Genomic DNA, 26,987 nt, shown 5'->3' on the forward strand with positions numbered 1-26,987 from the left:
CCACATACTGTGGCGTTTTGGGATTACCTTTCACTGCTATGCAGATGATACTCAGTTATACATGCTGATAATCTCACATGAATACACATAAAATCCTTAGAAGATTGCCTTGCATCAGTGAGAAGCTGGATGTCTAGCAATTTCCTACTTTTGAACTCAGACAAGACTTTTTTTTTTTACATGAAGCAGAAGGTTCAACCACATTACATCTCAGGGCGTAAGACTACTTTGTGTCCCTAAGGTGAATAAGAAGTCTGCAGGTCACAGAGCTTTCTCTTATTGTGCCCCTGTTCTGTGGAATGATCTCACCGCGTCAATAAAACAGTCAGATTCTGTGAAGACTTTCAAGTCCAGACTTAAGACGCACTTATTTTCCCTTTCATATGGCTATCATACTGGCATAGTATGTTACTATGCTTTTTACTCTTTTAATTCATTTTATTAGTTAACGGAGCGTGTCGTGACCTCAACGTTACCTAAATTCTGGGTCTTTTAGTGAAGCTTTGGGCTCGTGGCCGGCGATCACTTTAGTATTTCTTCTGTTTCCAGTTGCTTGATGCTAACAAATTATACCTGAAGTGTAGTTTTTCTGGCCGACTGATTCTGTTTTCTTTTTCTCTCTGTCCGAGATGCATCCGGATCCACATGCTGGATTGGATGATTCTGTGGCGGACGCGGGAAGGACTCTGCTGTAGGAACAGATCCAATGAGTGGCTCAATGACACCCCCCAAGGTGGACTGGATGCCTGCATGGACTCTCGTCAATTGTTGTTGTGTTGTGTTCTGAATTGCAAACCTTTTTGGCACACATGGCCCAAGCAGAGGGTCGCCCCTTTGAGTCCGGTCTGCCTGAGGTTTCTTCCTCAGTATCATCAGAGGGAGTTTGTCCTTACCACTGTCACCAGTGTTCCTGCTCTAGGGGTTGGTAAGGTTAGACCTTACTTGTGTGAAGCGCCTTGAGGACAGCCTTGTTGTGATTTGGCGCTATATAAAGTAAATAAATTGAATTGACGATTATGTAATGATATCTAACACATATCTGGCAAAAGGGGGTACTAAAGATATGTACTAAGATTGGTGAGTGTTTGCCCACCCGTGGTCCTCCTGCCCCTCAGTCCAGCCCGGCTGCAAGTTAGCTGGCGTGCGCTGAGTGGTTCAATCTGGTGCCATTCCAAAGGTGATTTTTTCGTATACATACTGTGATGCTCCATAATACAACTGCAATGTCAGTCCTCCATTTGGTCAGATGTTGCAACAGTGTATGATGTGTATTCCAGCTGTAACAGCCCATTCAGCCGTATGTGGTGTAGTGCGGCTCTGAGATGCACAGACGAGCCACCGTTTTCTCTTTTGTTCCTTGTTTTCTAGAAATCAGGATATATAAAAGTAAAAAAGTTCAAGTGGGCGAGAGACCTGTGCGTCTCAGAGGCGCCCAGCAAGTGGCATGGCTCGGAGACACACTGACGCTGTTGCAGCGCCTGTGATTGCAGTATAATGTCCAGATTGCGCATGTAATCATACATCCATCGCCAGTCCACCTCATGTGTCAGAGAATTCATCTGAAATTTCATGTCATTATGGCTGTTGGACCCCGTCCACTGGGCCGCAGTGTGATTGCGCAATGTTCACGCCTAGTGCATGATGACTGAGACTTTGCCCACTACAATATTTCCTTTGTGCACTGAACAGGATGTATGGGGAGGTGGCGGCTCATCTGGGGCACAATTGGGACAAGCCAACGCAATCAGTCTACTCCGAATGCTGGTGAGTTGCCATCTCACATGCGAGTTGTATGTTAGTTCGAATAACATTCAGGCTAGCAGTTACAGAGCTGAAGTCCCTTTATTCAGAATGTAGCAACATGATGAGCCGAAAAAAGAAAAAAAAAATGGTCAAGTGACTCGTGGTGCCATGTTGGGTCCAAAATCACCACTGTTAATCTATCTGCATGTAAATCCAGCTATTTTATATATTTATTCACTGAAAATACCAGGTTGCTGTGCATTTGGATGCACATGTCACGGTTTGCCCCCTGTCCATGTTTTTATCCTAGTGTTGTTTGTTAGTTTTTCCTCCAGATGGCAGACTTGGAGCCCTTTTCACAGCTGCTGCGCTTCACCAGCAGGCTATTTAAACTCAGACTTGGTCTTTGACAATCCCGTGAAAGCTCATTCCGCGGCTCAGCGTCTTTCTCTCTCTATGTCAGGAGCATCGGAGCGCAGCTGAGTTTTCACTGGATTTCTGCATCCTCGCTGCAGAGGTCGGCTGTAACTCGGCAGCTCTCCGTAGTATTTTCATCAGGGGTCTCCGCAATCCACTTAGAGATGAGTTAGCAGTCTGTACCGAACCAGAGGACCTGGATAAGCTTATTTCTTTGGTAATTCATTTAGACTGTTGCATGAGAGAGACGCCGGGAAAAAGGTCGTGAGTCAGATCGGACCACCTCCACCCGGGCTCCTCCCCGTGAGCGACAGGCTCCGTCTGTTCAATGCTCCATTGAGCTTCCCCGCTCCAGCTTGCCAGCTCCCCCTGCTGATGAACCTATGAAACTCTGCAGAGCTAGATTATCTCAGAAAGAGAGAGAGCGGAGACTGGCCACCGGAGCATGCATGTACTGCAGCACTCAAGGACATGTCTGTCTTAACTGCACTGTTCAGCCTATTAGGTCGGGCTCACTCATCACATCCGGGTTGCGAGTGAGACATACCAAATTCATGGGGTGGGTCATCTCAGTGCATGAAAATCCTGGCCACAGCTCTTTTCCAAGATTCGTCCATTTCTGTTTCCGCACTGGTGGACACTGGGGCTGAGGGCAACTTTCTCAGTGAGACAGTTGTTACCAAAGCCCAGATTCCTGTTCTTCCTTTGTCTGTTCCTCTGGCAGTTTCCTCCTTAGAGGAAACGTCAGTGACCCATCAGACCAGTAACCATCATGAACAAATCCAGTTCTATGCTGTTTCCTCCACATCTCCCTTAGTTCTTGGGCATCCCTGGGTAGTCAACCACAATCCCCAAATTGACTGGCTGTCCAGGGCAGTTAACCATTGGAGTGACGCTTGCCACCGCGGTTGTCTGCGTTCCGTGTTTTCGCCCTGTGAGACCACCAAAGAAGCAGTTATCTATTCTCCTGAGCAGCCCCTAGCTCCCACTGAGTCCTACATCTGTGGGTTCAAATATCCCCTAGCGATATTGATTCGGTCCCCTCATGGGGCAAAGCTGTTATTGACTGGTACAGCCAGGTTGCCGCTCCCCTCACTGCGTTAACATCACCCAAAGTCACATTCCACGGGTCATCTCTAGCTGACACAGCCTTCAACACCCTCAAACATCACTTCTCTACAGCAATTTATTTCATTTATATAGTGCCAAATCACAACAGAGTTGCCTCAAGCTGCTTCACACAAGTAAGGTCTAACCTTACTAACCCCCAGAGCAACAGTGGTAAGGAAAAACTCCCTCTGAGGAAGAAACCTCAAGTAGACCAGACTCAAAGGGGTGACCCTCTGCTTGGGCCAAGCTACAGACATAAATTACAGAACAATTCCCCTATTCTTACTCAACCAGACCAAGAAAGGCAGCTTATTGTGGAAGTGGATGCCTCAGAGTCAGGGGTAGGGGCAGTCCTCTCTCAACGGACTAAGGGGGATGAGAGAATCCACCCGTGTGCCTTCTTTTCTCAGCGGCTATCCCCCACCAAAAGAAACTGTGGTGTAGGTAACCGGGAGTTGTTTGTTGTGTGGGCCGCCAGAAGAGGAGGTACTGCTGGCCCACCACCAGAGGGCGCCCTACACTTTCCCCAACAGTTGTTGGCATGTAAAAGAAGCCCTGATAGAGTGGAGACATTGGCTGGAGGGAGCTGCAGTACCCTTTGTTGTATGGACAGACCATGGACAGACCATAAGAACTTAGAGTACATCAAAACAGCAAAAAGACTTAATTCACTGCAAGTCAGGTGGGCGCTGTTTTTTGCCCGGTTCATTTTCACTATTAGCTATCGACGAGGGACAAGGAACGGAAAACCAGATGCCCTCTCTTGAATATTCCAACCCACTGCTGCCACGACACCAGAGACATGTTGCCCCTAAGTCCATGGTCGTGGGGCTCTAGTGTGGGAGGGTCGACAAGACTGTCCAAGAGGCCCCTCTCTCCCCACCCTGATCCCTGTGGCGGACCCCCTGGAAGCACTTTCGTGCCCTCTGAAGCACGTTCAGCCATGACCCAGTGCTTCTATTCCTCCAAGTTGGCATGTCATCCTGGAGTTCATAGAACCCTGAATTTGATCCGCCGCTGCTTCTGGTGACTGTCCTGCCAAGCAGATGTCTGCAGTTTTGTCCAGGCCTACATAAAGTGTGCTCATGGGAAGACCCCTGATAGACCCCCTGCCGGTCTACTCTGGCCTAATTCTTGATTAATAAATCTAGCTCCTTCCTGTATTAGAGTGAACTGTCTTTCCTGGTGTTCCAGATGCTATCTGCGCGGCTCTCACCTTGGTTCCTAGCCTTGCTGTCTTGGTTCCTAGCTACCTGTACAGTAACGTCACTTTGGAACTCTCCGGCTCTCCCCTCAGAGCACACAGCTCTGGTCCTCTCCAGTTAAGCTTCTTTGTGTCTCAGGGGGATTCTGTTCTCACTCATTCCTCCCTGTGATTGTGCATGTTAAAGAACTGTTTCAAGAACTATTCCTATAGAACTGTATGAACTCTGACCTTGAAAGATTAAGATTCCCTGCTGTCAAGTCCTGCTAATTGGAACTGCATCACAGGCGCACAGCATTTGACCTCTGAAGATAATTCATGAACTGTGAACACTTCTGCTTTAAGCCTTTAACACTTCTGTTTAAAGGCTTCCTGTGGTACGAGTGCATCCACTCACCATCTTTTCCTCTGCTTCTCCTAGTTCTTGGTCCCAGCTCCATGCGTCCCACCTGGCTCCTGACTTTGTTCCACTCAGTTCTCAGGTTGTGTACAACAACTGGCTCGGGAACCTGCAGCTCCTACTTTCCACCGCCACGAGCGGGCTGACTCTCCACTCTGCAGGCACCCCCAGCGCAGCATTATTATTTCTCCTTTTTTGTAAATAAACATCTTTTGTTCACAAATTGCTCTGTTCCTTGCTCCCAGCATATGGGTCCTAGCCCCAACCAGTCCGGACCTCTACCATAACAGCACAAATAGACACAAGGGCTTCAAGATGTACAGATCTGAACAGAAGAAAAATTTGGGAAAATAAAGTCAGCCGTGTGGGATGGAAGCTTTTAGAGGTAAATTTATTGTTCAATCCCATGTGACAATGGGAGTGACTGTCTTTCCCAACGGCAGTACAGATGCAGTGCGACTGACTCCGCCGCCGTTCGTATGTTTTCCAGCATGAGTGGACACACAAATGTGCTGACTGCTGTAGAATGCTGTACGAGGCGGTTCGAGTGCAGTTCGAATGCGGCACGAATTGCACAAATGTCAGTTTGTACGGCATTCATGCAAGTCGTGCTCTCGTGTGATGGGGGTGTTAAGTAGGATGCCGCTGACTGAAGCAGGTGTCACAACCACAGGTGTAGATGATGATCACTGGCAGAGAAACACAGGAAGGAGGGGAGAAGAACAAAAAGGAGCCAGACGATTCTCCAGACCACAGCACCTTTGTGTTGTCATGATCCACCGAGTGTTGTTTAGTCTCCTTAAGTGGTACCGACGAGGTCAAAACCGACTTCTGGCTGGACTGTACAGGACGAGGTTGTTTGGAGGAAGGTGGTACTTTGATTCCTCTGCAGGCAGGCTGAGGTGAGTCACCTGCTCAGTCTCCTGACGAACCTCGTCTACGCTCAGCAACGCCACAACCCACGTTATCCACCAGGAATCTATACCGCTCCTCTGGAAAGGGTTCGTAACAGAAGAACACATGACTCGTTTGCAAAACGAGTAAGTTCAAAAGTTCAGAAAATGCAGCAACTGGCTGAGATGAAATGAAATGTCACTTCGCAGGATTTAAACTTTTTATGCAGGTCTGAAACTAAAACTGCTGCACCAACGTCTGCACTGACAGTGAACAAACTAAAACTTTTACACCCAAAATAGAATGCTCTTTAGTTGAAGGTTAAATGTTTTCAGAAAAATGTCAAAGAAACTGTCTTTGCTAGCTTTAGCAAACATTAACGCGAGCTAAGCTTAAGAACGCCGCTGTTTTGGGTTCACAGTGAAAATGCAGTCAGCAAAGAAATCAGCCATTATTATCATTTACAAGAAGCTTTTATTGTGAAGAACTTCTAGACAAAGATCAGCAGCAGCTTCCTGAATGTCCCCGACCAACTTCTTGAGCAGCAAAAATCCTTTGGCCAGTTTGTCCACTCGGACCTCTGAGTTCTTCTTGGGAAACTAATTAATTTGTCCCTGCTGTTGAGAAGAGATGAACCAAGCAGTGAGATAATTATCTCAAAAAAATACCTCAAGGACAATGCATCAAATATCAGAACTGACTGGTCCTGGTTCATCTCACTACAGGCCTGAACCTGCATCGGGGTAAACTAGTCTCAGAGTCCCTTTGAGCGCCGGCGCTGGAGGGCAGAAAGAAACCAGCAGGAACCCTTTTGTCCCTGTGATCCATCTTCATTGTCTGTGTTTTGTGTCCTTCCATTGGACAAATCATGGAACCAGGCCACAAAAAAGCTCACCAGATAGATGCCGTTAGACACCTGATGAGATTACAGACAAGACGCACTGCTGTCAAAGGTCAGAGGCCATCCTCGCTTCAGATAAAGCTAAACCCCACCCCCACTACCCCACAACTGACAACACACACGAGCCCCCACATACACACAGCTGACGTGCACGGGAGTCCACTAATGTGACCAAGCCCCCCCCCCACACACACAGGAACCATGGACGTGAGCTAAACTTTGCAACGTTACCCGCGTAAACGGCTGTAGCAGTGGAATTAATAAACTGTCCGTAACGTCTCTCTTCAAAGGACACGTTCTGCGTTTCTTCCACAGGACGACCTGAGACATCACAACCGTGGACAAACAGAAAAGCTGTCCGTGCCCGGGTGGGTGTGTCAGCCATTACTGTCCAGGCCAGGAGGCCCTGAGATTGAGGAGAAACAACACGTCACAGGGCGCCAAGCAGTAAACTCCCAACTCATTAAGTACGGTCTCAGGTGGGGGATCTGGCCCACCGTCACCAGCTCTCCGTGCTTCCTCCGACTCCTGAAGGAGATTCTTCAGCAGAAGAGCCGAACCCACATTAAGACACAAAATGGTGCAGGCCTCCTTAATGCTGCAAGAACAGAAGGAGAGAAGACAAAAAGAAAACAAGAGTCAGATTATAAAGAACATGATGAAGTGAAATCAAAGATCTTAAAATCAAAGAATTTAAATATACACACAAAATAATCACGAGATATTAAAAACATCCATCCATCCATCCATCCATCCATTTTCTTCCGCTTAACCAGAGTCGGGTCGCGGGGGCAGCAGCTCAAGCAAAGCCGCCCAGACCTCCCGATTCACACACACCTCCCCCAGCTCCTCCGGGGGAACCCCAAGGCGTTCCCAAGCCAGCTGAGAGATGTAATCCTTCCAGCGTGTCCTGGGTCTTCCCCGGGGCCTCCTCCCAATGGGACGTGCCCGGAACACCTCTCCAGCGAGGCGTCCAGGGGGCATCCGGAAAAGATGCCCGAGCCACCTCAACTGACTCCTTTCGACGTGGAGGAGCAGCAGCTCGACTCCGAGCTCCTCCCAAGTGACCTCCCGAATGACATTAAAAACAATTCAAAATATAAGAACACCTCTCCAAAGTAACCACGCATCTGCTGCAGGCAGGTGAATTGTGGGCATGTCTTTAAGCTGCTCCATTACTTGGGGGCGTCATCATTGAGACACCTGTGTCCTGGATCATGTCCAGAGAAACTCACAACCTGGATGAAATGTGGTGTCTGATGTTCCCTCACAGTGTCAGTCATCCTCCTCATCTGAGACTCACTAACTAACATTCATTGGACACAAAGTCATTTCAGCAGGACACAAGGATCCTCCACCGAGACCTGGTACCAAAGACATCCAGTCGTAGCCTTAAGTCACTGGTTAGCATCCAAGTTTCAAAACCATATAGCAAGACAGGAACCACTAAGATCCGAAAGACCTGGACCATTGTCACGAAGGAAAGAGTAAAGGCCTTGACAAAGAGGTAGAGCTGGAAAGGATGTGCAGCAGGTTAGAGTGGTAAAAGATACACATGGTAATGTGCTGAAAAGTGAGGAGCGTGTGTTGAGAAGGCGGAGGTAATATTCTGAGAAGCTGATGAATGAAGAAAATGAGGAAGAGAAAAGGCTGGATGATGTGGTGAGAGTAAGTCAAGAAGTACAAGAGATTAGTAAGGAAGAAGTGAGGACTGCTAAGAAGAGGATGAAGAGTGGAAAGAGGCAGTTGGTCCAGATGACATTCCAGTGGAGGCATGGAAATGTTTAGGAGAGATGGCAGTAGTTTCGATCCAGATTGTCAGGCTTACTGGTACAGCGTGGCTGGACACAAATGCAGGATTCAGGTGATGAAAAAACAGGGTTTAATAAAAGTTCAGGCAGCATCCGTTACACAGGTAGGCAGGCCAAGATAAACAACAGGATCCGAAGCTTCAGGCGAGACAAAGTCAAAAAAACATGAGTAGGGTAAACAAGGAAAAAATGCTCAGAAGAAAAGTGCTCAAATGTGGCTCAAGGTTCAACAATCTCACAACCAGACAGGGTGAAAGCTGTGACTTAAACAGAGAGAGTGATTGGCAGGAAATGCAGGACAGGTGTGTGGAAAGATCTGGAAAGGGGTGTGGCAAGCAGGAGAGAGGACCAAAGGGAAACACCCATCACCAAGCAGAAGACAGCAGACATGAAAAGTCCCTCCACCAAAACCCCAAGAAAATATAACCGGCAGAAACAAAACAAAGGAAACAAAAGACACTCCTCACAGACCCCAATCATGATACAGATTGTTTAATAAAATCTCGGAAAGTGAGAGGATGCCTGAGGAGTGGAGACGAAGTGTGCTGGTTCCTATTTTCAAGAACAAGGGTGATGTGCAGAGCTGCAGTAACTACAGAGGCGTAAAGTTGATCAGCCATAGCATGAAGTTATGGGAAAGAGTAGTAGAAGCTAGGCTTAGAAAACAGGTGAAGATCTGTGAGCAGCAATATGATTTTGAGAAAGAACACTACAGATGCAATGTTTGCTCTGAGAATACTGTCGGAGAAGTACAGAGAAGGACAGAAAGAGTTACATTGTGTGTTTGTGGACTTAGAAAAAGCTTATGATAGGGTACCGAGAGAAGAGTTGTGGTATTGTATGAGGAAGTCTGGAGTGGCAGAGAAGTATGTTAGGGTCGTGCAGGACATGTACAAGAATAGTGTGACAGCGGTGAGATGCGCAGTCGGAATGACAGACTCATTCAAGGTGGAGGTGGGATTACACAAGGATCAGCTCTGAGTCCTTTCTTGTTTGCAGTGGTGATGGACAGGTTGACAGATGAGATCAGACAGGAGTCCCCATGGACTATGATGTTTGCAGATGACATTGTGATCTGTAGTGAGAGTAGAGAGTAAGTTGAGTCTAGTCTGGAGAGGTGGAGATATGCTTTGGAGAGAAGGGGAGTGAAAGTCAGTAGAAGCAAGACCGAGTCCATGTGTGTGAATGAGAGGGAGCCCAGTGGAATAGTGCAGTTACAAGGAGTAGAAGTGATGAAAGTAGATGAGTTTAAATATTTGGGGTCAACTGTTCAAAGTAATGGAGAGTGTGGTAGAGAGGTGAAGAAGAGAGTGCAGGCAGGGTGGAGTGCGTGGAGAAAGGTGGCAGGAGTGATTTGTGACCGAGGAATATCAGCAAGAGTGAAGGAGAAAGTTTACAAGACAGTAGTGAGACCAGCTATGTTGGACGGTTTAGAGACAGTGGCACTAACAAAAAGACAGGAGGTGGAGCTGAAGATGTTGAGATTCTCTTTGGGAGTGACAAGAATGGACAAGATTAGGAATGAACATATCAGAGGAACACCTCATGTGGGACGGTTTGGAGACAAATCAGAGAGGCGAGATTGAGATGGTTTGGACATGTGCAGAGGAAGGACCCAGGGTATATAGGGAGAAGGATGCTGAGGATGGAGCCACCAGGCAGGAGGAAAAGAGGGAGACCAAAGAGGAGGTTTATGGATGTGCTGAGGGAGGACATGCAGGTGGTTGGTGTGACGGAGGAAGATATAGAGGACAGGGTGAGATGGAAACGACTGATCTGCTGTGGCGCCCCCTAATGGGAGCAGCCGAAAGACAGAGATACTAATGTATGATTGACATAAAATGATATTTGGATCTTGCTACAGTTAGTCCTCTGGTCTTGTATGAGTCCCAGACCCATCGGGAGGGGCAGGCTCATAATGTCCCCCCCAAAAAGTATTGGAGCAAGAGAGCTCTTAGACGACCCCCCCCCCCCCCCCCCCCCCCCCCCCCCGGCAAATGCTGCTTTGGTACATTCTAACATTTCCAGGTCATGAAACTGACAAAGTCTAGATTTATTAATCAAGGGCCATAACTCTGGTAAAATGGACCCAACTTGAACCATGTGATAACCTACCAACTATAACAAGGACTTGGACCAAATTTCACAAAATTCCTCCGAAGAATTGTCAGAAGAGTTGATCTCAGAACACTTACATATTATAGGGACAGAGGGATGGACAGACATAGCCACCATAAAACCCCCTTCGGGCCTTGGTCCAGTGGGAGATAACAAGGCAAAGTCCTGTGCTTTTACTAAAACATGAAGATGTTTGAGTTTGATATCAAATGATGAACATGAAAAGAGCGTTTAGAATGCCGGCTGTCTTCCTGTGGACGTGGAAAACAATCCTTACTTCAGTGTGTATTTTTCAGGTCCATATAGTACCGGTAGGGTTCCCTGGGTACGCTCTTTTGATTGTACCCGTTGTCCAAGTGCAGTGAGGTCAGAGGTCCCAACAATGTAGGAACAGGAGTCCTTTAGTTTTTTGTTTTATGATGTCATATTCTTGGAGAAATCAATCAATCAATCAATCAATCAATTTTTTTTATATAGCGCCAAATCACAACAAACAGTTGCCCCAAGGCGCTTTATATTGTAAGGCAAGGCCATACAATAATTATGTAAAACCCCAACGGTCAAAACGACCCCCTGTGAGCAAGCACTTGGCTACAGTGGGAAGGAAAACTCCCTTTTAACAGGAAGAAACCTCCAGCAGAACCAGGCTCAGGGAGGGGCAGTCTTCTGCTGGGACTGGTTGGGGCTGAGGGAGAGAACCAGGAAAAAGACATGCTGTGGAGGGGAGCAGAGATCGATCACTAATGATTAAATGCAGAGTGGTGCATACAGAGCAAAAGAAAAAGAAACAGTGCATCATGGGAACCCCCCAGCAGTCTACGTCTATAGCAGCATAACTAAGGGATGGTTCAGGGTCACCTGATCCAGCCCTAACTATAAGCTTTAGCAAAAAGGAAAGTTTTAAGCCTAATCTTAAAGTAGAGAGGGTGTCTGTCTCCCTGATCTGAATTGGGAGCTGGTTCCACAGGAGAGGAGCCTGAAAGCTGAAGGCTCTGCCTCCCATTCTACTCTTACAAACCCTAGGAACTACAAGTAAGCCTGCAGTCTGAGAGCGAAGCGCTCTATTGGGGTAATATGGTACTACGAGGTCCCTAAGATAAGATGGGACCTGATTATTCAAAACCTTATAAGTAAGAAGAAGAATTTTAAATTCTATTCTAGAATTAACAGGAAGCCAATGAAGAGAGGCCAATATGGGTGAGATATGCTCTCTCCTTCTAGTCCCCGTCAGTACTCTAGCTGCAGCATTTTGAATTAACTGAAGGCTTTTTAGGGAACTTTTAGGACAACCTGATAATAATGAATTACAATAGTCCAGCCTAGAGGAAATAAATGCATGAATTAGTTTTTCAGCATCACTCTGAGACAAGACCTTTCTGATTTTAGAGATATTGCGTAAATGCAAAAAAGCAGTCCTACATATTTGTTTAATATGCACTTTGAATGACATATCCTGATCAAAATGACTCCAAGATTTCTCACAGTATTACTAGAGGTCAGGGTAATGCCATCCAGAGTAAGGATCTGGTTAGACACCATGTTTCTAAGATTTGTGGGGCCAAGTACAATAACTTCAGTTTTATCTGAGTTTAAAAGCAGGAAATTAGAGGTCATCCATGTCTTTATGTCTGTAAGACAATCCTGCAGTTTAGCTAATTGGTGTGTGTCCTCTGGCTTCATGGATAGATAAAGCTGGGTATCATCTGCGTAACAATGAAAATTTAAGCAATACCGTCTAATAATACTGCCTAAGGGAAGCATGTATAAAGTGAATAAAATTGGTCCTAGCACAGAACCTTGTGGAACTCCATAATTAACTTTAGTCTGTGAAGAAGATTCCCCATTTACATGAACAAATTGTAATCTATTAGACAAATATGATTCAAACCACCGCAGCGCAGTGCCTTTAATACCTATGGCATGCTCTAATCTCTGTAATAAAATTTTATGGTCAACAGTATCAAAAGCAGCACTGAGATCTAACAGAACAAGCACAGAGATGAGTCCACTGTCCGAGGCCATAAGAAGATCATTTGTAACCTTCACTAATGCTGTTTCTGTACTATGATGAATTCTAAAACCTGACTGAAACTCTTCAAATAGACCATTCCTCTGCAGATGATCAGTTAGCTGTTTTACAACTACCCTTCAAGAATTTTTGAGAGAAAAGGAAGGTTGGAGATTGGCCTATAATTAGCTAAGATAGCTGGGTCAAGTGATGGCTTTTTAAGTAATGGTTTAATTACTGCCACCTTAAAAGCCTGTGGTACATAGCCAACTAACAAAGATAGATTGATCATATTTAAGATCGAAGCATTAAATAATGGTAGGGCTTCCTTGAGCAGCCTGGTAGGAATGGGGTCTAATAAACATGTTGATGGTTTGGATGAAGTAACTAATGAGAATAACTCAGACAGAACAATCGGAGAGAAAGAGTCTAACCAAATACCGGCATCACTGAAAGCAGCCAAAGATAACGATACGTCTTTGGGATGGTTATGAGTAATTTTTTCTCTAATAGTTAAAATTTTGTTAGCAAAGAAAGTCATGAAGTCATTACTAGTTAAAGTTAATGGAATACTCAGCTCAATAGAGCTCTGACTCTTTGTCAGCCTGGCTACAGTGCTGAAAAGAAACCTGGGGTTGTTCTTATTTTCTTCAATTAGTGATGAGTAGAAAGATGTCCTAGCTTTACGAAGGGCTTTTTTATAGAGCAACAGACTCTTTTTCCAGGCTAAGTGAAGATCTTCTAAATTAGTGAGACGCCATTTCCTCTCCAACTTACGGGTTATCTGCTTTAAGCTACGAGTTTGTGAGTTATACCACGGAGTCAGACACTTCTGATTTAAAGCTCTCTTTTTCAGAGGAGCTACAGCATCCAAAGTTGTCTTCAATGAGGATGTAAAACTATTGACGAGATACTCTATCTCCCTTACAGAGTTTAGGTAGCTACTCTGCACTGTGTTGGTATATGGCATTAGAGAACATAAAGAAGGAATCATATCCTTAAACCTAGTTACAGCGCTTTCTGAAAGACTTCTAGTGTAATGAAACTTATTCCCCACTGCTGGGTAGTCCATCAGAGTAAATGTAAATGTTATTAAGAAATGATCAGACAGAAGGGAGTTATCAGGGAATACTGTTAAGTCTTCTATTTCCATACCATAAGTCAGAACAAGATCTAAGATATGATTAAAGTGGTGGGTGGACTCATTTACTTTTGAGCAAAGCCAATAGAGTCTAATAATAGATTAAATGCAGTGTTGAGGCTGTCATTCTCAGCATCTGTGTGGATGTTAAAATCGCCCACTATAATTATCTTATCTGAGCTAAGCACTAAGTCAGACAAAAGGTCTGAAAATTCACAGAGAAACTCACAGTAACGACCAGGTGGACGATAGATAATAACAAATAAAACTGGTTTTTGGGACTTCCAATTTGGATGGACAAGACTAAGAGACAAGCTTTCAAATGAATTAAAGCTCTGTCTGGGTTTTGGATTAATTAATAAGCTGGAATGGAAGATTGCTGCTAATCCTCCACCCCGGCCCGTGCTACGAGCATTCTGACAGTTAGTGTGACTCGGGGGTGTTGACTCATTTAAACTAACATATTCATCCTGCTGTAACCAGGTTTCTGTTAGGCAGAATAAATCAATATGTTGATCAATTATTATATCATTTACCAACAGGGACTTAGAAGAGAGAGACCTAATGTTTAATAGACCACATTTAACTGTTTTAGTCTGTGGTGCAGTTGAAGGTGCTATATTATTTTTTCTTTTTGAATTTTTATGCTTAAATAGATTTTTGCTGGTTATTGGTAGTCTGGGAGCAGGCACCGTCTCTACGGGGATGGGGTAATGAGGGGATGGCAGGGGGAGAGAAGCTGCAGAGAGGTGTGTAAGACTACAACTCTGCTTCCTGGTCCCAACCCTGGATAGTCACGGTTTGGAGGATTTAAGAAAATTGGCCAGATTTCTAGAAATGAGAGCTGCTCCATCCAAAGTGGGATGGCTGCCGTCTCTCCTAACAAGACCAGGTTTTCCCCAGAAGCTTTGCCAATTATCTATGAAGCCCACCTCATTTTTTGGACACCACTCAGACAGCCAGCAATTCAAGGAGAACATGCGGCTAAACATGTCACTCCCGGTCTGATTGGGGAGGGGCCCAGAGAAAACTACAGAGTCCGACATTGTTTTTGCAAAGTTACACACCGATTCAATGTTAATTTTAGTGACCTCCGATTGGCGTAACCGGGTGTCATTACTGCCGACGTGAATTACAATCTTACCAAATTTACGCTTAGCCTTAGCCAGCAGTTTCAAATTTCCTTCAATGTCGCCTGCTCTGGCCCCCGGAAGACAATTGACTATGGTTGCTGGTGTCGCTAACTTCACATTTCTCAAAACAGAGTCGCCAATAACCAGAGTTTGATCCTCGGCGGGTGTATCGTCGAGTGGGGAAAAACGGTTAAAGATGTGAACGGGTTGGCGGTGTACACGGGGCTTCTGTTTAGGGCTACGCTTCCTCCTCACAGTCACCCAGTCGGCCTGCTTTCCCGGCTGCTCGGGATCTGCCAGGGGGGAACTAACGGCGGCTAAGCTACCTTGGTCCGCACCGACTACAGGGGCCTTGCTAGCTGTAGAATTTTCCACGGTGCGGAGCCGAGTCTCCAATTCGCCCAGCCTGGCCTCCAAGCTACGAATAAGCTACACTTATTACAAGTACCATTACTGCTAAAGGAGGCCGAGGAATAACTAAACATTTCACACCCAGAGCAGAAAAGTGCGGGAGAGACAGGAGAAGCCGCCATGCTAAATCGGCTAAGAGCTAGTAGCTACGCTAAGCTAGCGGATTCCTAAAAACACGCAAAGCGAATAATGTGTAAATAATTTAGAGGTGATTCAGCAGAAGGAGTGCTTTAGTTAAGGCACGTAAAGATTACACTGGGAAACAAATCGTAATCTAGATAACTAGATCAATCTAACTGCGCAGATCAAACAGCTAACAGATACAGAAAAACACCGCTGTGCTCCGGAACAAGAAGTGATACAATACCGCAGTGAGAGCCGACCACCAGTAGAGTCAAGTAAAAAAGTAAAAAAAAAAAAAAAAAAAAAAAAATAAAAAGGTAAAAAAGTAAAAAAGTCTTGAAAAAGACTATTAGTTCAAAGTCCAAAGCAGCAGGTAGCAGTCTCTGTGTAAACAGTCCCAACAGAGAGCCAAAATTAACAGATACAGCAAAACACCGCTGTGCTCCGGAACAGGAAGTGATACAATACCGCAGTGAGAGCCAACCAACAACAATATATAGAAAATGAGGACACAAAGGTGGTTGACTCTGACAAAGTCCAAGGCAACAGCTGTCACTGTAACTAGGCAGAGGCAGCGTGGACACTTACTGCTTAAAGAAGTTCTCAGGTCTTTTACAGTAGTGACCGAACAGAGGAAAGAGGTTTCGACTCATGTCGAACTGAAGCTGAGCTGCTCCACTGTCACTGAAATGATTGGACAGGATCACCTGAGAGAAAGAAGAGCAGCTAAATCGAACAGAACGCTCACAGATAAAGACAGAACATTCATCACATCTCAGCAGCTGAGGTCTGGTGCACACTTCCACATCCACGACACGACGGGCCCGCTGTCACCGACCCGACGGAACCCCCTAAGAACCGCCCCGCCCTGCCTTCACTGCGCATGCGTCATTTCTGAGCATCAGCATCGATTCACCGATTATCATCTCGCTTCTGCTTCAAACTGCAGTCATCATCCACAGATACCTGAAGCTTTTCTACAACAATTTATTTTAATTTATGTAGCGCCAAATCACAACAAAGTGGCCTCAAGGCACTTCACACGAGTAAGGTCTAACCTTACCAACCCCCAGAGCAGCAGTGGTAAGAAAAACTCCCTCTGAGGAAGAAACCTCAAGCAGACCAGACTCAAAGGGGTGACCCTCTGCTTGGGCCATGATACAGACACAAACTACAGAACAAATATACAGGAAATTTTGGGAGTCCATGCCGGTGTACAGGATGGGAGGGTTGCAGAAGAAGACACCCAGTCCCATCTCTGGTGCCTCCGCTCAGCTGATCAGCTGCTTCTTGAGGTACCGAGGTCCAAGCGAACGCTCAGAGGGGATCGAGCGTTTTCTGTTGCAGCTCCTAAAGTTTGGACTGATCTACCTGCACATTAGGCCTCCTCACTGTCTGCCTTTAAAATCTATCTTAAAACCCACTCTTATTCACTGGCTTTTAACACAGTATGAGACTTCGCTCTGTTTTAGTTGTTTTAATTTGTTCTCTGCTTGTGTCCTCAAGCAGAGAACACTTCCTGCCACTTCCTGCCTGTGTCCTCAAACAAGACACTCAGTCTGCATAGTCTGAGTCCACCCAGCTGTGCCTGGGGAAGTCACCTGCATCGGACTGGCATCCTGTCCACGGGGAGTCATTAAGGCCATGGAGTCTGGAGATAAAGGGCCTCAGGACCTATAATATGTAACTTCATCTCCTTCTTCCAAACCCAGCAGTTACATGCACTCACAAAACTAAACTACATTTGACAAACATTTTCAGAATCATGTTCCATGAAAGTGAACAGTTTTTAGCTGGTAATAGCAACATGATCAAATTTTACTCGACATTGTTGTTTTGAGTGCATGCACAAATACCCCCTCAACACTGTGTTTTTCTATGGTTACGATGGACTGGTTTCGGTAATCTACACTGGTCTGTTTTTTATACAGTGCAAGAGCTCTGCCTGGAATCAAGAGGAACCTGAAGCACTAAAGTGGATGAGGCAGAAGTTCAGTTCTTACATCTTGGTAGAGGAAGTTGTTGAGCTTCTCAGCCAGGCCCTGCCAGGCCACCTGGAACAGAGGAAGACTTAAGACCTGATGGAGATTCAACAGTCTGTCACTCACACAAAGCATCATTGGACACGCCGAGCTGGACAGGGACATGGTGGACTGGTCATACTGAGAAGGCAGGGACAACCACCTAGAAACAGAACGGAACAAGAAAGACAACATCTGGGTTGAACTTTACGGTCTTTGTGGACTGTAGACCTGAAATTCAGACATGAAAAGGACCACAGGTTGTTCTGCAGAGTGAACCTAAAGTGGGCACAGAAACAGCTGGACAGTGTGTTCAGTGTCTGTGCTGAGTGGATGTTCCTGAACAGCCAGGGCACCTGGGATAGAAGTCAAATCCTCAGGGTGCACGAAAGGACAAAGGTTTGATTGCCTTTTTCAGAAGTGGGTCCTCTTACCAGACTTACCTCATCAAGTGGACCATGGTATCAGTGCCTGACCCACAGCCTGCAGAGGTGCTGGTCCAGATCCACAACCTGTGACCTCAGACTTTGTTTGTGGCCCACAGAGCTTTTACATGCTGTGGAAAAACACCTTTATTCTGTTCATGTCAACCAGTGACCAACGGCAAGCACCGGATGTCTTTGGTACCAGATCTCTTTGGAGGATCCTTGAGTACCATGGAACACGTTTGGGTCAAGTGAACAGGTGCTTAGTGAGACTCAGATGAGGAGGATCACTTGCTTTCTAATGGGACGACAACTGCAGCATTTTGTCCACCCGGTGAATTTCTGTGGTCACGATCCAGCAAGCAGGTACCACAAGACCCCAGAAACTGAAAACGTCCAAGGACATGCACCCAGCTCACCTGGCTGTGGCACACACACACACACACACACACACACACACACACACACACACACACACACACACACACACACACACACCTGGGTGTTAATATGCCACACAGGACGCCCAGCCCACCTGTCCTGGCAGTACGGTCGGGCCTTTTCTCGGATTTCTCTCATGATTCCATCAAGCAGTCTTCCCATCATGTCTGCTTTCAGTCGATCCAGCAAAGCCAACAGGCTTTCAAAGAGAGAACCCTCCAGAGATGCAAGACGACCCACCTCCATCATCCCCAGGCCTCTGAGTACCGAGTCCTCGCCAAGCGATACTGCTGCCTGCTGGAGCTGCAGGAAAAACTGTCAGAAGACACAAATTAATGGCAGACATGAAGGACTAAGTCCTGTCCAGGCCCTCAGGACCATCAGACCTGTGCTTCAAATCTCAAAAAGGCCAGGCGGTGTGGGAGTCACTCAGGCAGTGGAGGCGTTGTGGCCACCAACAAGAACACCTGAAATGCCGACTCGCTGAATTAGTGGTTTGTTCAGACCAGTGTCTCTGTGTGTGTGTGTGTGCCTGTGTGTGTGTGGGAAAGAGTGCTGTGTTGCAGAGAAAAGCAGCGTCCCTGAGGCGCTCAACAGTTCAACATGCAAATGACATCTCGACATGTTACAGGCACAGCGGCACGCAGGGACACACACACATGAACATACACACACAGTGCACTTTTGCATGTGACACAGATGTGGTGACATTTCTGTTGAGACCCTTAACGAGAAAAAGAAAAGAAAGAACCCACAACTACCAAGGAGTCGATACCCACAGAGACAACCACGGCGTCCACACACACGGCGTCCACACACACGGCGTCCACACACACGGCGTCCACACACACGGCGTCCACACACACGGCGTCCACACCCACGGCGTCCACACCCACGGCGTCCACACCCACGGCGTCCACACCCACGGCGTCCACACCCACGGCGTCCACACACACGGCGTCCACACCCACAGAGTCGACACACACGGCGTCCACACCCACAGAGTCGACACACACGGCATCCACACCCACAGAGCCCATACCCACAGAGTCGACACCCACAGAGCCCACACCCACAGAGTCGACACCCACGGCGTCCACACCCATAGAGTCGACACCCACGGAGTCCACACCCACAGAGCCCACAAACACGGCGTCCACACACACGGCGTCGACACACACGGAGTCCACACACACGGAGTCCACACACACGGCGTCCACACACACGGCGTCAACACCCATAGAGTCAACACCCATAGAGTCGACACCCACAGAGCCCACACCCACGGAGTCGACACCCACAGAGCCCACAACCACGGAGTCCACACCCAGAGTCCACACCCAGAGTCCACACACACGGCGTCCACAACCATAGAGTCGACACCCACAGAGTCGACACCCACGGCGTCCACACCCATAGAGTCGACACCCACAGAGCCCACACCCACAGAGACAACCATGGAGTCCACACACACGGCGTCCACACACACGGCGTCCACACACACGGCGTCCACACACACGGCGTCGACACCCACAGAGTCGACACCCACAGAGTCGACACACACGGCGTCCACACCCACAGAGTCGACACACACGGCGTCCACACCCACAGAGTCGACACACACGGCGTCCACACCCACAGAGTCGACACCCACGGAGCCCACACCCACAGAGTCCACACACACGGCGTCCACACCCACAGAGTCGACACACACGGCGTCCACACCCACAGAGTCCACACACACGGCGTCCACACCCACAGAGTCCACACACACGGCGTCCACACACACGGCGTCCACACCCACAGAGTCGACACCCATAGAGCCCACCCACAGAGTCGACACCCACAGAGTCGACACCCACAGAGTCGACACCCACAGAGTCGACACCCACAGAGTCGACACCCACAGAGTCGACACCCACAGAGCCCACACCCACAGAGTCGACACCCACGGAGCCCACACCCACAGAGTCCACACCCACGGAATCCACACCCACAGAGTCCACACCCACAGAGTCCACACACACGGCGTCGACACCCACAGAGTCGACACACACGGCGTCGACACACACGGCGTCGACACCCACAGAGCCCACACCCACAGAGTCCACACCCACAGAGTCCACACCCACAGAGTCCACACACACAGAGTCCACACCCACAGAGTCCACACACACGGCGTCCACACCCATAGAGTCGACACCCACAGAGCCCACACCCACGGAGTCGACACCCACAGAGCCCACACCCACGGAGTCGACACCCACAGAGCCCACCGCCACGGAGTCCACACCCAGAGTCCACACACACGGCGTCCACACCCATAGAGTCCACACCCACAGAGCTCACACCCACAGAGTCCACACCCACGGAGTCCACATCCACAGAGTCCACACCCACAAAGTTGACACTCACGGAGTCCACAAACACGTAGCCCACACTCAGAGTCCACACCCACGGAGTCAACAACCACAGAGCCCACAACCACGGAACCATGGAGTGGACACCGGCAAAAAAAAAAAAAAACTCTATCGTGCTCAAAAAGCGACCCCCTGCATGCAGCATAAATCCTTCTTATGATTTGTTTAATTCGTGTGTAAAAGATGAATACTGAAATCATTTCAGCAGCTCATACAGCCTTCAGGCAAAATCTGCATGTACTTGTATTTTTACTGTGAAGCTGGTGCTGGTGTGCACAGAACACGTGTGCACGTGGAGACGCGACACTCCACAGAGAGCTTCTGACCGACGCCTCCTGCTAGCATCAGAAAAACGCTCTCAGTCAGTAACTGAAAGAAGTGGACACACCACATTGTCTCCCCAGTCTGCCAGGATGGTGGAAATGTAGTTGACGGCGTTCAGAATGGCGCAGTATCGGGCACCCAGCGGGCAGCGAGACTCCTCCTTCATGACCTGAAGACAGAGAAGACATTTTTCTCATTTCTCATCTGTGACGTTCTCTTTGTGGCTGCTGCTTTTTTTTCAGTGTTGTTCCTCAAACCAAAAATTTAAGAGCAACTACAGTCAAAAACTGCATTTCAACATGTTCTGAATCCGTTGGACCACGATTTATAACATTTAGCCTTGAATTGAGGAAACTGTCAAAGATTCACCTCAACCCAAAATGGTACACAACCCAGAACGTTTTTACAGTCAAAATAGGACAATGAAATAAGTCATCTTGTGTCGTTCCAAATCCTTTCTACCAATGAACGTACTTCCAGCGAATTCTCAAATCCAGAAAGTTCCAACACTTAGTGTTGTGTCAAAACTTCACCTCAATGCTAAACGTGACATTTACTGCAAGTAGAAGCTTAAAGGGTAGAATGGACTCAAAACATCTCACAACTACAGGCAGGCTTCAGACATCCATCCATGTTCTGTACTCACTTACACCAGTTAAGGGTCACGTGGGGCGGAGCCTATCCCGGCAGTCACAGGGCGATGCCAGTCTGTCACAGGGTCACATACACACAAGCAAACACATTCACACCTACAGTGAACTTAAAGTTTTCAAATCTCCAAGCCTGCATGTCTTTGAATGTGGGAGGAAGCCGGAGCACCCAGAGGGAACCACACAAACACGGGGAGAACATGCAAACTCCACACAGAAAGGACACAGGTGGGAATCGATCCCATGACCTCCCCCCGCCATTAACTTTGGGCAACAGAAGGTAAAAGATGTTTGATTCTGTTGACTGGCTCTCGTTTTTAACATGTGTTGCTGCTGAGATACACAGAGGGTTCAAATAGAACTTTTTGTTGATTTTTAAAGTGTCACAAAAGGAAAACAGGTGAAATATTAACACGAGTAACATGTTTTATCATTTATCATGAAAACTCAACTACCAACCCGATATCATTCAGCCGTAAAATGTAAAAACATAAATATCTTGGAAACAGTCGACAATCAGCCATTTTTACTGTCGTATGTGAATTTAAGTCCATAATCAACAGCACATTTTATTTTTGAAGCCAACAGACTGGTGTGAGTACAGCCTTTATCGTGCGCCAGGTCTACGCGCCACACAACACCAGCGAGATGGAAGAGGCCACTCGCCTCCGTCTCGCTCTACACTGTGTCGCTGCGACAAGCCCTCGATGATCCAACCAATCAGTGAGATAAAAAGCAAAGACAGACGGCAGAGACAGGAAGTGTCTTTCACAAGACAGCAGCTTCTCTGTGACTCTGTGTCTCCATCCACAGACATTACCTGGGTGAGTCTGATGCGGAAATCATCCACCAGTTCCTTCTGTAGTTCCAGGAACTTGAGCTGTGCAGAAGGACATGGCAGGGACCGATACCGCTCTGAGGACAAGAGGATGACAGCAGGATAAGAAGGACAGAAGTCTGGAAAATATAGATGTTCTCACACATGGTGTCGACGGTTATCATGCTGGAGTGAAAGACTTCTTTTTAATGATAGTTTCAGTTTAAAACAAAAGAAAAATCTGTTATCCCACTGAACAGTGCTCTCCATTGGTGACCGGATCCAACCCCAGCCAGACCGGAAAATCTCTAAAGGCCCTTGGGCAAGATCCTTAATCTACAAGTTGCTCCCAGTGTGTAGTGAGCACCTTTTATGGCAGCACCATGTTTGTGTGAATGGATGAATGTGAGGCATTACTTGTAAAGCGCTTTGAGCATCTGATGCAGATGGAAAAGCACTAAATAAATGCAGTACATTTACCATTCCCAAGTTAAATAAATCCACGCACAGGCAACCTGGATGTAGATATCCCGTCCACTGATGAAGAGACGATCAGTCCCACAGAGGGACTGGCACATCGCTCTCCATCACTGAGCCCAAAGACTCAAACAGAGGCACATGCTGACATGTTATCAAGTAAAGGACCCAAACTATAGCCTGGGCCAAGGTCTTCTTTACCCAGTTCCCCTGCGGACTGAGTTCTCTTGTTACCTCTTGTTACCTTATTACTGTCAGGCAGCAAGGGTGGCATGGCACAAACCAGAGGCTATGACAAATGCAAACTCACAAAAGCAGGTGTTGGATAGTTCAAAAAGGCTTTGTCCAAGAAACAGGCAAGGGTACGGTACACAGGTAGGCAGGCAGCAAGGCAGAGGTGGGCAGAGACAAGGTCATACAACAAGCAATGTTCCAAATCACAGGTCGGCAAAGACAAGAGCAAGGTCTAAAAAACAAGACGGGGTCATACACTGGCAGGAAACTGAACAAACGCAAGACAAAGCTATGGAGGCTGGAACACAGACAAAAAGGTCAGATGAACTGGCCGAGAACAAGCGGGGTTTAAATGTACTGGTGGTAATTAGGGAAAATTAGACATAGGTGTGGAGAACATTCAGGAAGGGGGTGTGGCCGGATGAATCAAAGATGAGGGAAGACAGGAGGCAAGAGAATGCAGTAAGACAGAGCTGACAAAATTGGAATGAAGGTGAGAGAAGCTGGTGCAAGATAGTGCAGTTAGACAAATGCAAAGTGAACAGGACCTGACAAGATGATGAACTTAAAACCACAATGATTAGAAGAGAACACCAAAACCAAATATGAACAAAACCCAAGTCCTAATAAATAAGAAATAAAATAAAGAAAACCCAACACAAAAGAACAAAGAATAAACAAGAAACAAATGTAAGAACCGAAAAGAGCTCAACAAGAAAATAAAGGCTAAGACTAAACTACAATGGAACTCATGTGTTAAAAGTATCATAAACGGATAATTCAACATATGACAAGCTAAACAAACAGGTGATCAAAGACAGTGGATAAATGAACAATGTGGAAACAAATGTTACAAAACCATGACATAAACCAGGTACGGGGCAGAACATGACAGTTATCTCTTGTCCTCAACACTGAATGTGTGTTGGATCATCATGTCCAGAGAAACACACCACATGGACAAAATATCGTAGCGGATGTTCCCTCATGAAATCAGAGATTAGATCAGACAGAACTTTACTGATCCCTTGGGAAGACTCCCTCAGGGAGATTGAGGTTCCAACAGCACTGTATAGCAGCACAAAGGGTGAGAAGCACACAGAGTATCAAAAGTGAAAGTAAAAACAAAACAAAGAAAAAAAAACAGTTTGCAATATACATACACAATATAAACACCAGACATACTGGTATGTCTGGTATCTCTTTCCCATCCTTTGTCTTCCTGTTCCTCCTCCTCCCCCTAAGTGAGGAGTTGTACAGTCTGATGGCCTGAGGGACAAAGGGGTTTTTCAGTCTGTTGGTCCTGTATTTGGGAAGGAGCAGTCTGTGGCTGAAGAGGCTCCTCTGGTTGTTGGTGACGGTGTGCAGAGGGTGACTGGCAACATCCATAATGTCCAGCAGTTTGTCCAGTGTTCTCTTCTCTGTCACCATCACCAGAGAGTCCAGCTTCATGCCAACCACAGAACCAGCCCGCCTGATCAGTTTGTCCATCCTGGATGTGTCCTTCTTGGATGTGCTGCTCCCCTAGCACACCAAAGTGTAAAAGAGACAGACTGGAAGAACATCCACAGGAGTTTCCTACAGATGTCAAATGACTGCAGCCTCCTCAGAAAGTCCAGCCTGCTCTGTCCCTTCCTGTAGAGGTGGTTGGTGTGGGTTTTCCAGCCAAGTTTGCGTCCAGCCACAGCCCAAGGTACTTGTAGGAATCCACAGCCTCCACCTCAGTTGCCTCGATCAGATCTGGTCGTGGACTTGGTCTTGACTTCCCAAAGTCAACGACCAGCTCCTTTGTCTTTGAGGTGAAGATGGTTTGTGTGGCACCAAGTAGCAAAGTCCTTCACTGGGCTCCTGTACTCCTCCTCTCTGTCATCCCTGATGCATCCAACAATGGCTGTGTTATACACAAACGTCCAGATCTGACATAGTTCAGAGTTCAATCAATCAATCAATCAATTTTTTTATATAGCGCCAAATCACAACAAACAGTTGCCCCAAGGCGCTTTATATTGTAAGGCAAAAGCCATACAATAATTATGTAAACCCCAACGGTCAAACGACCCCCTGTGAGCAAGCACTTGGCTACAGTGGGAAGGAAAAACTCCCTTTTAACAGGAAAAAACCTCCAGCAGAACCAGGCTCAGGGAAGGGCAGTCTTCTGCTGGGACTGGTTGGGGCTGAGGGAGAGAACCAGGAAAAAGACATGCTGTGGAGGGGAGCAGAGATCGATCACTAATGATTAAATGCAGAGTGGTGCATACAGAGCAAAAAAGAGAAAGAACAGTGCATCATGGGAACCCCCCCAGCAGTCTACGTCTATAGCAGCATAACTAAGGGATGGTTCAGGGTCACCTGATCCAGCCCTAACTATAAGCTTTAGCAAAAAGGAAAGTTTTAAGCCTAATCTTAAAAGTAGAGAGGGTGTCTGTCTCCCTGATCTGAATTGGGAGCTGGTTCCACAGGAGAGGAGCCGCAGAGTTGTAGCAGAAGGCTGAGGTGTACAGGATGAAGAGAAGAGGGGCCAGCACCGTGCCCAGGGGTGCAACAGTGCTGCTGATTACAGTGTCGGACATGGTGTCCCTTCGCCTGACTGCAGCCTGTTGGTGAGGCAGCTGGAGATCCAAGTGACTAGGCAGGGGGTTCACTCACATCCTGTTCAGTTTGTCCTGGAGCACAAGGAGCTGTATGGTGTTGAAGGCTCTCAAGAAGTCCAGGAAGAGAATCCTCACTGTGCAGTTTCCCTTATCCTGGTGGTGGACTCTGTGTAGCAGGTAGAGGATGACATCCTCCAGCACCAACACCTGCACTATATGCAAACTGCAGAGAGTCCTGGGTGTGTTGCACCTGGGGTTTAAGGAAGTCAAGGAAGAGGCTTTTGTTCGCCCTCTCCATTGTTGTCCCCCCTGTATCTCTGGTCTTTGTTTTATGGCCTGTGATGGTTTTCACACCTTACCAGACCTTCCTCATGTTTCCTCATGTTTATTATTTCAGCTTCTGCTCCATCTTTCTCCTGTAGCTGTCCTTTGCTGTCCTCATGCAGAATTTTACTTCCCACCGTGCTGCCTTCATTGCCTTCATGTCTCAGCTCTTGAAGGTCGCCTTCTTCCTGTTGAGGACAGCTTTGACCTCCCGCATTACCCATGGTTTGTTAGTGGGGTAACAGCAGACAGTCTTGGTTGGGGAGACCACGTCTGCACAGATGTTAAGATAATACATCTGTCAGTGTGTCAACCCCTCTACATCCTCACTGTGCAGCTGATCAGCTCATCCCAAACCGTGGTGTTGTCGCAGTCTCTCAGGGCACTTTCCACATAAGGAGACCACCTCCTGGCAGAGCGAGTGGTTACCAGCTGGCTTTGGAACACAGGGGTATACTGTGGCTGTAGGTGGACCAGTTTGTGGTCAGACTTCCATAGAGGGAGGAGGAGTGTGACTCTGTATGCATCCCTCACATTAACAAACAGTAAGTCAATTGTCCGGTTGTTTCTTGTTGGACATAACCCTAACCCTAATACAAATGAACCACCTCACCTAAGTCTTACAAAGGACTCATTCGTTTGACAGGCCAGTGGGACCCAAGGATCCTCCACAGAGACCTGGAACCAAAGACATCCAGTCATTGCCTTAGGTCACTGGTTAAGTACAAGTTGACAACTATACAGTAAGACAAGAAGCACCATAATCCTAAAGACTGCGACCTTCATTCTTCTGAAAAATCCAGTGACCTCAAAACTGTCAGGATGTGAGTTTTGTCTGTTTTTATTTTC

General features: G+C 47.1%; 1 protein-coding gene across 2 annotated transcripts in view; it reads right to left on the reverse strand.

Moving 5' to 3' along the window:
• Positions 1–6,822: 6,822 nt before the first annotated feature.
• rint1 (RAD50 interactor 1) overlaps positions 6,823–26,987 on the reverse strand; it is a 76,276-nt gene continuing 56,111 nt past the window's right edge. Inside the window, exons 10-15 of one of the 2 annotated variants that reach the window (XM_034163452.1) lie at positions 22,516–22,610; positions 21,110–21,214; positions 18,396–18,616; positions 17,418–17,598; positions 16,003–16,121; positions 6,823–7,267 (exon numbers count right to left, since the gene is read on the reverse strand). In XM_034163452.1, the coding sequence (XP_034019343.1) occupies positions 7,054–7,267; positions 16,003–16,121; positions 17,418–17,598; positions 18,396–18,616; positions 21,110–21,214; positions 22,516–22,610 (935 nt within the window). In that variant the 3' untranslated portion in view covers positions 6,823–7,053. The remainder of the gene's footprint in view (positions 7,268–16,002; positions 16,122–17,417; positions 17,599–18,395; positions 18,617–21,109; positions 21,215–22,515; positions 22,611–26,987) is intronic. The other variant, XM_034163453.1, reaches the window with a different exon arrangement.

Source organism: Thalassophryne amazonica, chromosome 22 (genome assembly GCF_902500255.1).
Source record: "Thalassophryne amazonica chromosome 22, fThaAma1.1, whole genome shotgun sequence".
Taxonomy (NCBI): domain Eukaryota; kingdom Metazoa; phylum Chordata; class Actinopteri; order Batrachoidiformes; family Batrachoididae; genus Thalassophryne; species Thalassophryne amazonica.